Below are 15,503 nucleotides of genomic sequence, written 5' to 3' on the forward strand. Positions count from 1 at the left end.
AGTTCATTACACACAACAATAATAGCAGCCAAGTCAAACAAGGTTTGAATCTGCCCTGTTGACTACTGGTGCCTGGAACATGAAAGACACTCAATAGATACTTAAGAAAGAATAAATGGTTGGAGGAGAACCATCACTATCCTTACCTCATGTTTCTATAAGGGAGATTTCTCCTCTCCTACCCACAAGGCAGAAGGTAGGCATTTTGCTGGACTGAACAATTCAAGACTCTCTCTACCTATTTACTTGAGCCTCTACAAACAAGGACAGAAGGAGAAGTAGCTAATATAGTCAATGAATGGCATTGATTGTTATTATTTGACTAGTTGATGGTGCCAGAGTGGATAAAGTCATGAGTCTCAAGCATCACAACCTCACATGTTCTCTTAGACCCGCCTGAGCTTTGGCACAACAGGTCCTATCCCTTCATCCTTTTCATCATGTTTCCATGCAGAGGATATATGGGGACAGCTCTTACTTTCTGTCTAGTAGCTGGCTGGACAAGATGATTGAGTTCCAAGATTTAGATGTGGGGCTGGAATAAGAGGCTTATACTTGGGACTCAGGTCCAAATCATGTTTCTCGATTTAGTTTCAGCAGAGGTGCCTAGCTGGTGTTTAGGGGTGAGTTAACACAAAGGATGAGATTGTCAAATCAGATTCTCATGAACCGGAGATCTTAGCCATTCTCAGGCTTTACTAATAATTTCGAGTGGCACCAAGAGAAGCAGGGACATCCGATGTGGCTTCCTAAGTCTAGCTTCTAGCTCAGCATGTTTTCTAGCTCAGAATAATAGATGAGCTCTCTAAGCAAAGTTCACAGGTCACCTCACACAATGGGGAGCATTTAGGTTGTCACATCTCCCCTGTACCTTAGGGAGCTGAACAGCTTCTATGACATTCTCCAGGATGTCATGCCTCACAAATCTATAGAGTCTAAGTTGTGTTTATCTTAGGTAACTCTAACCAGGGACATTCTCTTCAAAGCACGCCATAAGTAAGAGTTCTCCTCTTAGCAAAATTCTGTAGTCTATTTACCAAAGAGGTCAGTTATCACCATGCTTAACTGGGTCACCTGCCTTCATTCTTTCTGTGGGAGTATCTCTCAAGAAATCAAAAGAAAAATGGATCACAGGCTAGCTGCTAACTCCTTCCCCAAAGAGCCATCAAGCTCTTGCCTGGATCATTAAAAAAGCTGATGTTTTAATCTCCATTAAGGTATGTTTTTGTATCTACTTCTTGCATTAATGGGATTCTATCACTAGAAAGAACAGTCTTTGATACTCCTAACTACACGAATGAATGAATGATTTAGTATGTAGCCATTCCATAACTACATTTTAAAAGACTAATATTTAATATTTAAAATGTTCATAATAAACTGTATATCACTGGTTTCTATTATTGTAAATACTACATGTAGTCAAAGGAAATAAGTCAGTATAATAACCATTTCTTTCAATAGATGGCTTAATTTCTTTACATTTCTTTGTATATATTCCAAATGCTTCATGAGACTATATTACTTTCATGATTAGGAAAAATATCTTCCCTTTAAATATTTATCTGATGCTTACTTGGTAACATGCACTTTCTGACACCCACACCACGTCCCCAACCTCGGCAAAGTGAGCCATGCCTCCTCTTGCTCCCTCTACACCCTAACTGTTCCTGCCATTATTACATTCTCACCACACGTTTTAGGATAACTGCCCTGAAGACCTTGAGAGCACAGATCATTTCCTGTATATTTTAGCATCTGCAGTCCCTAGCAGAGTTCCTGATACAAAGTAGATACTTAATACATGTTGGATAAATTCATAAGTGTTTATAAATATCTTATTTTCAACATTGTATTTCACACCGTGAATCGACACTTGAGATGTAGTTTTATGACTCAAAATACAATAGCTACAAACTATAGCTATAGATGTCTCTTCAACCTTTCACAATTTCATTTAATGTGGAATATTTTCATCTGTAAACTCTTACTAAAAAGAAGCATGTAGGGTGCCGGCCCGGTCACTCAGGAGGTTGGAGCTCCGTGATCCTAACTCCGAAGGCTGCTGGTTCGATTCCCACATGGGCCAGTGGGCTCTCAACCACAAGATTGCTGGTTCAATTCCTCGAGTCCCGCAAAGGATGGTGGGCTCCGCCCTCTGCAACTAAGATTGTACACGGCACCTTTGAGCTGAGCTGCTTCCTGGATGGCTCAGTTGGTTGGAGCGCAAGCTCTCAACCACAAGGTTGCCAGTTTGATTCCTCGAGTCCTGCAAGGGATGGTGGGCTGTGCCCCCTGCAACTAGCAATGGCAATTGGACCGGGAGCTGAGCTGCGCCCTCCACAACTAAGACTGAAAGGACAACAACTTGGCTTGGAAAAAAAAAAGTCCTGGAAGTACATACACACTGTTCCCCAACAAAGTCCTGTTCCCCTTCCCCAATAAAATCTTAAAAAAAAAAAAAAAAAAAAAAAAAGCATGTACTTTGCCCAAATGACAGATTTCCAATCTTAGAACCTCTGACTCCTGCCACCTAACTTAAAGAAAAAAGAAGAAAAAGGAGGAGGAGGATTAGCAGTAGTAGTAGTAGTAGCAACAGTAATAGTAGCTGTAGTAGTAGTAATTGTTGGCTTTAGTCTTCTGGATTCCAAACATAAGACTAAGCATATGATGAGAGCATGCAAGGTTAACTGAGTTAGTTGAACTTTTAAAAGAAAATACATATATAGTTGAAATAGTGGTGGAAATACTCCATTCTAATAGAACCATGTGTCCAAAGATTATTTTTCCAATAGGAACACATCAACGTTCTGGTCACTAGGTATCGCTTATTTCAAGAGCATGACAGACAGAGGTTGGTGATTGTTTTTTTTAGTGTTTCTTTTAAAACACAATTTTTACTGTCAGAGTACCACTTTTTAAGAGTTGTTATCTGGATGATTTATACAAATTTCCAAAATGTTACAAAATAATCTAAGCTTCCTTTTTCAATGAGTTCACAAATTGGATTTTACTTGTCAAGTGGTGAGAAAAGAAAACCAGAAGGGGTCAGTATTTTAAACATGATGGATTTCCTCCGAGGAAATGGATGACATGATACATTACTGCAATAAGATACCTATATTTTTGTTATAAATCATACTCTTCACTTTGTGCTTTCCCACCTAAAAATCATGTAAACTTATCTTGCACAAACATCACAGCCACGTTCTAAAAAGACTACGTATATATCATTTCTAGCATATTTTCCCACTGTTTTTCTTAATATATTTAAATAAAAATGAGGCAAGAGAATCTGATTATGTAGTGTGTACATACACAGCATGTAATAGAAATGACTGGTCTCAGAAATTATTTTGAGAAATGGTAAAGTATACTTTTAAAAGGCAATCTATTAATAGAATTGGCTTATGTTCAATTATTCCTTGTATCTTTCCCCACATTCTCATCTTCTGAAAATGGTTGGGGGAGGGGACACATGTAAAAGAGAGTTGAATATATTTCTTTTTCATGTTTTATAAATTTAATAAAAGATTCTAATTTTTCCACTTCTATAGGATAAATCAAAGAGTGAGTCCTCATAAGTGTACAATGAACTCGTATGCTTTGTGATCTTTCTCCTGTCATTACTGTATCTTCCAGTAAGCTTTTCACGCTAAAAAAACTCAGGTTAGATTACTATTTTCATGAAAATATGTTACATATTTTCTTTATGAACACTAATTTTTTAAAGAATTAGAAAAAGATTATTACATACCTATTTACTACCCCATATCTACTCACATTACTTCTTTAAAAAAATTTAACATCAAGAAACTTCTATTAGTGGCAGCTGGATGGCTCAGTTGGTTAAAGCGTGAGCTCCTGAACAACAGGGTTGCCAGTTCGATTCCAACACGGGCCAGTGAGCTGTGCCCTCCACAACTAGTAGATTGAAAACAACAAGCTGCTGCTGAGCTTCCGGTGGGGCAGATGGATGGTTTAGTTGGTTAGAGTGCGAGCTCTCTCAACAACAAGGTTGCTGGTTCAATTCCCGCATGGGATGGTGAGCAGTGCCCCCTGCAACTAAAGATTGAAAACGGCAACTGGACTTGGAGCTGAGCTGCACCTTCCACAACTAGATTGAAGGACAATGACTTGGAGCTGATGGGCTCTGGAAAAACACACTGTCTTCCAATATTCCCCAATTAAAAAAAAGAAAAGAAAGAAACTTCTATTAAATAAAGTATCAATTTTCATTTAAGTATCACATTCATAAAAATGTGTATAAGATTAATATTTGGTTGTAGAACATAGTGTTTTCAAAAGCTAAAATTCTGAACAGTTTGCAGGCTGCCTATTTAATGTAAATATGAATGATTTCTGGGAAGGTAAATGAATATACAGCCATGAAAGGCATAAGGTACATTTAAGCATCTGTCCAGCAAACAGTGAAGATACAAGTCTAGTCTTTGATAAAATAGCACAATTCAAAAAATTGTGCTTATTTGCTCTCAACTATCCTTTCCACTCCCTTTCTCCCTTCTGAGTGCCATCTTCTGCCCACAGTACCAGGACAGGCAATGCTTGCTTGCTTTCTAACTGTTCTTTGCAAATGCAAATAAGGATCTACTATCAAGCCTTTACACTTTTGACTAAAACTCACACACATCAGTGTATTTACTTTCCTACATATGTTTGCATTTAAAATATTTTATTTATTATTGTGGGAAAAAACAAGATTGGCTTTTTTTAAAGGAAGGTAACACAATAACTGGGTGAGGAAGATCTAAAGAAAGAGAAACTTCTTTGTATGTGACATAGTGATAGGGCTATCCCTGATGAGAAAATTACTACAGACCTTTTTTTTCCTTCATTTTTTGGAGTCAGAAGATAGAGCTTATGGCTGGAATTATCGTGTTTTCCTTTATCTTTTTAACCCCCAGATTTGTAGATGTTAGAGAATTTCAGAAGCATTATCCATGCCTATAGCTTGAGTACCTGCTCTTTCCCCTTTCTCATTATAATTACACAGCTAAGGGACTCAGAGTTTCAGCTGCTTTGAGTGGCTCCAAAACCTCTCACACAGACCAGACAGCAGAGGTAGAGAATACAGATTAGCTGCTCAAGGAAAAGAATGGAAGATTTCTGGTATGATGGTCCTTCCCAATCCCATGATTACGTTGAAAACCTGCACTCATAGTGACTGAGACATCAGGTGTGGGGCCTGTCAATATGCTACTAAAGTGATGCGGAGCTAAAGCCCTTCCTCTTTGTGGAGCAAGATGACGGGAGAGAGGAGTGGCTACTAAAGAAGAGCCTCAGCTGTTAGGGCGTGAGGATGTGCCTATGTGAGCTTTACATAAAGGCACGACCTCCACGATGATGACTGGGAAATGTATTACATGGGGGAAAAAACTAAACTAAAACTAAAACCACACTTTGCTTATGCAAAAGCAACACTAATCAAATTATATGAATTGCTTTATATTTATGCCTAATTACCATGCAGCACAATAACGATCCTATCATTATTTTTGTCAGATTAACTTTGCTATTAATTTAATTACAGATGTAAATTATAAATACTTAGCCCTTACAATTTAGTATTTTTAAGCAATTATTGACTGACAACATTCTACACGCCAGATGACAAGTTATACAATGGGAATAAAAACCATCAGACAGCCCCTGCTCCCACAGGACTTAGTGTCTTGTTGAGGAGAGAGACTGGGTAAATGTCAAGCAGAGGAAGTGACAATCATATTTTTAAGTAAAAATAAAGACATGAGGGGAATATCAATCTCAGTCCTAGGGAGTCAGGTAAGGCTTTGACAAGGAGATATCAGAGCTGATTTCTGAAGACCAGCAGAGTTAACCAAGAGAAAGGGGAGGATGAGTTAGAAGAAGAACTCTTGAAGCAAAAGGAACAGGAAATGCACTGGCCTCAGAAGTGAGACACTGGAAGGACAGTCTGAGGAGCTGCTCAGATGGAACACAATGCATCAGTGAAAAGTAAGAAGTAAAGCATGTTGTCAGCAATCACAGAACTGTCACTCATTTTCATGCCACATGTAAGAAGTAATGAGTGATAAGGCATCATTTTAACTGTATTTTAAAGATTCTAGAGAATTTGTATGCAGCATTAAACAACAGGGATTACTTGGGAGTAAGGTGTAAGTAGAAGTATTTTTTGAAACGAGGACAGGATATCCCAAAATGCCTCTGCTATGAAGGAAACCAAGTATCTCTTGGTGGTCGTGCTCTTCTGGAAATTCTTAGAGGGGAGATAAGTGCTAACAATGAACTACCACTTCGTAGGAGGCTGACTCATCCAAAACAATGTGTCCATCATACACAAAAAAGCATCCTGGTCTGAAGCTACTCTTGGAGGCCTCTCAAATTCTGGTGAAATAATTGGGTGATGAACCCTAGGCTTGGAATGGTCCTCATAAGCAAACAATTTTAAACCACAGTAAAATCATATGTGCCCTTTAAAAGACAATGCACAGCAATACTGTATTTCATTGACAGGGACAAGGGTGGGGACACAGGGGACATTACAGCATGAGAGCTGAAAGGGAAGAGGTTAAGAATTTTCTGGGTGCAGCCTTAGGAGGAATAAGTACTGACACGTACACAGGGAACCCACTGTGGGGGCCTTCCCTGTGTCATGTTTTGGCATGGCTATTTAAATTACATTAGAAAGCAAAATAGACATTTGTATTAATAGCCCTCACCTTAAAAGTTCTATCTGTAGTACAGGTAAATTCCTCCTTTGGCTTATCCTACAGGCTGCCTTCTGAGAATCAGAAGAGAACAACCAACTTCGATCATTGGAACATGGAGCATCGACTAACACCTAGAGGGGAAAAAGGGCACATAATGCAAATATGTGCTAAAAATATATCCTCAGACACAAAGTATATGGGAAGCTATGCAAGACATGACAAAAAATAGAAAATAAATACATTTCTTTTAAAACCCAAAATACACCATAGTTAGTTCTTTATGACATTTCTTTACTAACACGTTTCAGAAAAATTTCCTCTGCACTTTTAGTGTTTGGTTTTTTTGGAGGAGGAGGGGAATCAGAGGACTAAAAGTTTATTAATGTCTACTAACTGTTCATATTCTTGACAACTACACAAAAACTTTTCTGAAAGTTACTCATTTTAAACAGACATTACTGTATTTCTGAATTCTCAGCATTTATTTTTAGGAACTAACATTTCAATTTCAGTTTACTGAAATGTTCTCTTTTTCTTCAACTGCCAGACTCTGATATTAAAGCAATACAGTGCACATCTCTGTGTACTGACCCAAATAGTATCTGATCTTCTCCTAAGTATCTTTGAGGTACACGGAAATAAAAAACATTCTATAATCACCGATCCCAATGTTACCGCTTCCTATGAACCATGCTGACCATCAAATGAAAACTGCTTCCATGTTCACTTTATCAAAATTTCCCAGGGCACTGAAAAATTGTATCTGGCTCTGTCTGGAAGAAGATGGAAAACAATAACAAAGCCACATAACAGTGGTATCAGGGGGAGCCCATCAGTTAGTCACAATGTAATAAAAGTACCTTGTCAAACGTTTCAGGCTGGACATCTCCCACTTCTCTGCCATCCAATTCAGACACTTTAATTACATTTATGAAAGGCGGTGGGATGAAAGATTCTAACGTCTGCCTCAGCCACTTCAATCTCAGACTATCGTATTCATTACAATGAAGATAACCTAAAGACAAAGGATTAAAACGTTTTAATATGAAAGTTAAATTTCTACTTTTGATCAAATAAATTTCAAAAATAAATCAATTTATCATAATTATGCAGAAATAGGGCTCAGAGGTAAATATTATGATTATCATATCCTGAAAAAGCAGAAAAGAAACACACACTACATAAAACGTTAATAATCATGCCTACACAGCCTCTCAGAAGTTCTCACCATTTACTTATTCAAATTTAATTTTGGAGGTGAAAACCTTTAGAGAATTATGAATTCCTAAAGATGTGCTGTACAACCAGTACCTCAGACACAGTTCTCCCCTAAAACTCTTAAGAGCAAAATTCTATGAGACACCTGTCCTTCCAGGACAGACACCTTTATTTTGAATAAAGGAAAGTATGTAGTATGTAAAATGCTGTTGGCTCTATGGTTAGAAAGACATGGGCTCAAATTATGAGCTGAGAGACTTCGGTGGGTAGGGCATACAGCTTGGGAAACAAAGGAATGATTCACATCTGGGGCAAGACAGAGCAGAACAGTGCAAGAGTTCATCACGCTACTCATAACGGCACACAATTTAGAGCTCATGGTTTATTTCTAGAATTTTCCATTTAATATTTTCAGACCATGGTTGACCATGGGTAACTGAAACCACGGAAAGAGAAACTGTGGATAACGGGAAACTACCTTATAGAAGGTACTTAGCAAATAATTGATCCCTAATAAAACAGTTGTTTTGTTATTTTCTTTATTTAAATATATACTTATATATTTATAAATATTTTATGTTTATTATATAATGTAAATTATATATAACACAATTATGTAATGTATATGTTTAAATACAAGCATATCTTTAAAAATTCATAGAAGTATACAGGAAAAACATCAAAAAATACCTGAAATTCATAGTCTTCAGATAACTGCCATTTAACATTTTGAAAAATAACCATACCATCTCTCTTTATGCATATATCCACATAAAATTCACATAAATGGGATTATATAATATTTTTGTTGTGTCATTTTTTTCACCTTATCCTTCATCTACGCCCTCCCAACTGCCAAACCCCTCCATCAAAAACAACCTGTGTGTGTGTGTGTATGTGTGTGTGTTTGTATGTGTGTGTGTATATTGAGGGTGCCAAAAAAATGTATACAAGTGGACACTTTGGTCAGCATTGCTCAAGCAGTAGTTCCCTGTAATCAGAAGTGTCTGGACAATGATGGTAACCACTTTGAGCACCTCTTGTAATTGCAGAAGTCTGACGTGACTTGTATTCATCTTTTGTTATCGGTATATATTATTACAATTTTAATAGTTTTTTCCTTTCTTAATATGTATACCTTTCTTTGGCAATATATATAGATAGATAGATAGATAGATAGATAGATAGATAGATAGATATAGATATAGATATATAGGCATCTTATATAATTATGTACATACTCAGGATTCTATTTACACACTTCTCTGCCCCTTACTCTCCACATATGCCAATACTTCAAAGGAAATACCACCAAGTCTATTTGTAGAGAGAATTTTTAAAGGCTGCTAAGTAGTACACTGAATAGATGCATCACCCTTTATTCAACCATTCCCAATTTCTGGGCATTCACACTGTTGTCACTAATAACAACATTCAGTAAACATCTTTATACGACTGTCTTTTCATAATGTGATTTTACTATTAGAGGACAGTGTCAGAGGAATGGATAGGTGTGGGTAGGGGAAGTTTTAGTTTTATTAAATACTACCATGTCCCAGCACCAAATTCCCATCAGTATTATTAGTTGTAGTAGAATCCTTGATTTCTAACACAGTTCAGCATCTCTTCATTTGTTTATTCACCATATGGTTTTGCTTTTATGTCAAGTGCCTATTCTTATCTGTTACCTCTTTTTTCCATTGCTGTATTTATTTGTCTTATTAACAGGTAAGACATATCTAATATTATAGATATTAACCCTTTATCTGCTATCTAATTTCTAAATATGTTTCCTAAATTGTCCTCTGAATTTATTTGTGGTATCTTTTTTAATGTACAAGTTTCACAATTTTTTTATAGCCAGTCATATCACTTTTATAATTTCTAGGTTTTGGGTCTTATTTACGGTGGTCTTTTCAACCACTAGATTTTCATTAGATTCTACTAAACATTCAAGTAGGCCACATTTGTCATCTTCCTACACAGGACAGGAACCTCAGCTTGCCTAAAGGGCTGGGTAAGACATGCATCTTTCGTGGAAGGCCTTGTGGTGGTCCACACAGGTGGTAATTCAGGTTCAAGAAGGTAAGGCTCACATTGGGCAGGTGAAGGAGCTGTCCTGTCTTAAAAACCTCATGTCTCACAGGTGCCAACACCTCTTCTAATAACTCCACAGACACAGCTTCCAGGTCCCCACAATAGACATGCTCAATTGCAAAACTCACTGCACTCAGGGAGGCTCAAAGCATGGCACTCCCAGCTTGTCACTAGTGTTGATTTATTCTTTCTCCCCGTGCACTGTACCAGTCAGAGTCATTTTTACCATAAGCAATGTTCCTTGGAAATAGTGATGATCTCTGTCAGGTCACCAGGGAAACAGAGAGATCTAATTGAAGGTGAAATTCTAATGTAGAGGGGGAGAAATTTTTTGTAAACCCTTTACTCAAATACATATATGTATATACAACTACACGTGCGTATACATCTATATACCTATATATCTGTACACATGTTGTTTTTTTCTGATTGTTACTCCACTGTTAAAAACTTTTAATACCTGCCCATTATCCACTAAATAAAGTTCAGACACTTAGTCTTTAATTCAAGGTCTATAATACTGAGATCTCAAGACAACCTTTTGATTTTAACCTCCCACTATTTCACAAGCATATTCTGTGCTCCACCAAACCTGACTGACTAGTCCATTTCTAAAACATACTTTTTCCTCTCCTATAGAACTTACCATATTTTATCTCATATGAGAGGTGTTCAGGTGTATTACTCACCTTTTCTACTAGCAGGGTTCCAAATTTCTATATGGAAAGAGCTCAGGAGATGGCATCAATTTGTCAGAAATGGGGGAAGCAGTAGAAACTCGCCTTAAAGCTGCATTTGCACAGGTAGTACACTTTTTACTATTTAGTTACATTTTTATTTGGGGTGGTTTTGGAGGATTCGCTAATGCAGCTTATGAATAGGTGTCTGAAAGTTCTTGTTTTAGCCGGAGATCACTAGAAAACAGTCTAAGACAAAAGTTTATGTTATGGCAGGGGTGGGATCCCAGGGAAGCAAACGCAAGAGAGAAAAAAAGTAAATCATTCAAGGAGGGAGCACAAATATAAGAGGCTTTGTAACCAAGCTGATGACAGCTTTGCTTAGTCTGTTAGGATAGGTCCGGAGTTTGACATTACAGAGCCTTGGAAGACATTGTGAGGTTTAGTAGAATCGGGAGAAAGAACAAATAATCTGAGGGCTTCTTCCTGTCTCCTGCATCTCATCGGTTCAAGTCCATTCCAAGAGCTGAAAAGTCCTACCCGCTTTCGGTTCGTGCTACCTGGCCCCTCCAGGCAAGTGCTTAGGAAGCCAGAGAGTCCCAAGGCCAGGTTCAGCAAGCACCCAGGTGTGGTAACCTCTGCTTGTCAGCTGGCACCCATTCGGAGGCTCCTTAGTTTATGGCACTGGTAGGAAGCATTAGCAGCAGAGGCCTGCAGGAATGGCATAAGCCTTTGCCAGGGTTCGTCCAGTCTGGAAACAATTCAAAGCTGCTCAGGCCTTGGGGGGGGGGGGGGGGGGGGAGGAGGAAAGGTGAAACTAAATGCATCTGTGGTGATTCCTAAACTGGGGCCAAGGGAGCCCCGCAAAGTCACCCCTTGTCTCCACCACTGCTTACCAGATACTAAGAGCCTCAAAGGAAACAAAATGTCTTAATTATCTTTCATTGCATTTCTCCCTTTTTTGGTTTAAATATTTTACATTCTATTTCTATTCTTTTAGTAGTAACCCTAAAGGTTTTAACGTGGATATGTAAAAGAAAATCTAAATTAAGTCTATCTTCACCATTTTTCCTAAAAGATAACAAGAATCTTATAAGACTCCTTCCCAAATTAGATGCTATTTTTATTATACATTTGGGTTTTATTTGGACTTACATTTTTTAACTGCACAAAACATTATCATCATCGTCTTCTATAGTGAATGACTATTAGATTTTTCCATATATTTCCCACCTTCTTTGCTCTTCATTTCTTTTTGTATCTTCTATCTTCCAACTAGAATGACTTTCCTTTTTCCTGAAGCACATCCTTCAGAATTGCTGGTGACAAGCTCTTACACTCTCTCTCTTTGTCTAAAAAAAAGTCCATTTCACTTTGGCTCTTCTGAGATACTCAGGTGAATATATTTCGGGACTCGTAGTCATCTTTTCTTAGCACATGGAAAACATCATTCCTCTGTTACTCTCAAAGGTCAACCCCGTCTAACGTCTGTCCCTCTGCAGGTAAACTGTCTGTCCTCACAGGCTCCCATAACATCTTCCCTTTATTTTCAGTGTTCTGCAATCTTGCTAGAATGGTGGACATTGGCTTAACCAATGTGGTTACAAAATTTCAGAGGGTGTTTCCAATCCTCCCCCCTCCCACCAAAGCTGAAGACAGTTTTCCTTTCAGTCCCTTGGAGAGGACAATTTCTTCCTAGTTTACCTTCCATGGAGGGAATAGCACTATGGTGCCTCAACTCTATGTAACTTAGTCTCCTAGTAGATGCACTACTTGGGCAGGCTCTGGCTTTCTCCTCTATTCCCACATTTTCATGAAATCAACATGCATGTTTTTCAGGGTAAGCAAATGCACTCAAGCCAAAAGCTGGCTTTGATGCTCTATTTACCTTCTAGGTTCCTTCCCTCTGTCTCTTAGATTTTGGCCAGGGAATATTTGGAGATGATTAATACATTTAAAAAATATTTTGTTTTCCTTAAATATTATATCCTACATTTTCTAGGTTGTTTGCAGCAGAAGGGCTGGTTAGGAGACTGTTACACTGCCGGCAACAGAAGTCTTAGTCATTTCTATATCCCTCACAGCTCTATACCTACCATCCAATGCCAAGCACATAGTATGTGCTCATTAAATGGGGCTGACGTAATTTGAAACATGCCATTGTAATAAAGAATACTAAAATTGCTACAACTGAAAATCAGGCAGCTTTTCAATAAATTATAGCTTTAGTAAAGATTCTCAATTCAGCGTTTTAAAATAGCTCCTAGTTGAAATATAACTTTATGATATATTGTTGTTTTGCTCAGATATGGATTTTATTTGAAATAGTCTTACGTTGGTTAAACTTTTTAATATATGCATTATAAGGCATCCATGTTTCATATAGATACTAAGACTTGCCACATTGAGATAAAATTAATTTTATGCTTAGACTGTCAAAAATAAAGAAAACCTTGGTATTTTTTTTCCATCTAAGTATGAAAGGGGGTAAATTTACCAAATTCCTCAATAAATCATTGAGACTTTATGTGTGGCAGCCTTTGGTCCATGGAAAGGAACTGAAACTATAAGTTCCATTCATTTATTTATTTTGATATACCTAACTTAGACAACAACAATTCTGCTTGTTTTCAGTGCTGCTAACTATTCCTTGGAGCATAAGCTATAACACAATTGTTTTATATGTTCCTTTCAGTGTAAAAATTGGAATGATACTTTCCACATATTAAAAGTGCTGTAAAGGCTAATAAGATTCTTTGAGCTACCTGGAAACAATGTTAACAAATTCACAAAAAAATCCAAAATGGTAATAATGAACTTGTTAAAACGTGGTAGACGACAGATTAATACACACTTGAGAGTATAACCATTATAGGTTCTGGTTTATTAAGCACCTGTTATGGACTGGGCAGTGTTAGCTGCTACAGACACAAAAATAATGAACAAACTGTGCAATGGAGGATGCTGGGTAAGGCAGCAGCTGAGTTCCACTGCCAGAACGCAGAACGCGTCAAGGAGTTATATATTAGTGAACACTGGAGTTCAGATCCCAGCTCTGCCACTCACCTAGGGCCATTCAGTTCACTTCTCTTTGTCTGTTTTATTTTTAAAATGAAGATAATAATGCCCAAATCATGGGTTGCAGAGTTCCATGAGATCATGTACACCAGTGACAGTCACACTGTTCCTCAGAGCCCTACGACATCAGACAGATGCAACCTAAGACGCTGGAAGCAGAGACTACTACAAATGTCTGAACAACACAGATTTATGCAATGTGATTAATACAGTCCGTGGCACATGCTGAGTGCTCCAAAATGCTTATGACTTTTATTATGACCACAAAGAAGGTGCACCTAATGCAGGGAATTCAGGAAAGGCTTTCCAGGAAAGTTGATTCCTGAGTGAAAACCTAAAGAATGAAAAGAAATGGGCAGGGGAGGAGGGCAAGGAAAATGGTACCTACATATACATGTGAGAAAGGCCTGGCGGTATGAGGTCCCTGGAAGGAGGGCTAAGGAATTCAGTAAAGAAAGGAGTGCTTCTAATCTTCTCTGTCAGCAGAGAGATTTCATGCCCAGAGGGATACAGCTCTCAGCAAGAAAGTTAAGCCACTCCACCAAGCTAGGTCATTCTTCTATATTAATGTTTTCCTACTTAGAATCTGAATTGTTTGCTCTTTTTCTGTTAAGACCAGGACATATCAAAGGCCGTGTTGACAAAAACCCAAACAAATGAATAAAAACAATGGACAGTCTGTCACTGCGCTAACAGATGGAAGCAGCTGGACCAACAGAGAAGTGGAATGATTTTTTAAATCATCTTAAAACATGAGGTTTTAATCATTCAGAGCTGTGAGCCTCCTGGCCCAGAATGAAGGCCAATACTGATCTAAAGAAATCTGGTGTATAAATGCTCATTTACTGTAGCCATCATTTTAAGTTTTGCTTATGAAAGGTTTGATTCTCATTGCTTCTGCATTCCAAATCCAAGCACTGCAGCTAACCTAATTTGGTCTTTGAGCATCAGCATGAAGACATCTATATTTCTTAGTAAACCATTATCATTAGTCCTACTTAGATGAAAAGCTACTTTACTTGGAACACTGCCTGTAGCTCATTGTCCTTGAGGTAGGACAGGAAGGTTCTTTCCACTTAAAAGTCCTACAATGTATCAGTTTGCCTTTGGATTCCTGATCAAATCACCTTCCCTACCTAAGCATATAAGATATTTATAGTCTACTAATAAGGACAATTTAGGATTAAAATGCCCTCTCTTCAAAACAGTACCAAAAAATTGACATTTCTCTCCCATTTTTTACAATACTAAAAATTCTATTTTCAAAACTGATTTAACAACCAAAAAAATACTGTCAAAGAACACAGAAAGAGTGACAGTAAAGATAAATACTCCTTATGATTCCATAAAACTTCATTTCAAATTATAAAAATGAAAAATACCTTTTCAAAATAATCTCTTTTGTTGTAATTTCTTACGTAAAAAATACAGCAAGTTTGACTAACAGAGTTTTAACCACAATTCTGAAACACACAGGATGTTTTCTCCTAAATATACAGTTAACTGATACATTTATTTGCACCACTTCTTAGTACACCTGAATTCACAGTTCTCATAGAACGATTTTGTAATCTCTTTCAACAGGGAGTGCTCTCCAACGGAGATGTAAATCAGCAAGCAGTCTTCAAACTGGGGTATGCATGCCCTGGGGATACATAACAACTTTCTAAGGAATATGGGGGCATGGACAGTTTCAAAAAAATTCATTTTCAGATTCGCTTCC

General features: G+C 37.7%; 1 protein-coding gene across 2 annotated transcripts in view; it reads right to left on the bottom strand.

Annotated features, from left to right (window-relative positions):
• The window catches only part of NSUN3 (NOP2/Sun RNA methyltransferase 3), a 48,006-nt gene that overhangs the window by 18,694 nt on the left and 13,809 nt on the right, over positions 1–15,503 (bottom strand). For both annotated transcript variants that reach the window (XM_019755536.2, XM_019755537.2), the window contains exons 4-5: positions 7,571–7,725; positions 6,720–6,841 (exon numbers count right to left, since the gene is read on the bottom strand). In XM_019755536.2, the coding sequence (XP_019611095.2) occupies positions 6,720–6,841; positions 7,571–7,725 (277 nt within the window). The remainder of the gene's footprint in view (positions 1–6,719; positions 6,842–7,570; positions 7,726–15,503) is intronic.

This window comes from Rhinolophus sinicus, linkage group LG01, assembly GCF_036562045.2.
Source record: "Rhinolophus sinicus isolate RSC01 linkage group LG01, ASM3656204v1, whole genome shotgun sequence".
NCBI classification, from domain to species: domain Eukaryota; kingdom Metazoa; phylum Chordata; class Mammalia; order Chiroptera; family Rhinolophidae; genus Rhinolophus; species Rhinolophus sinicus.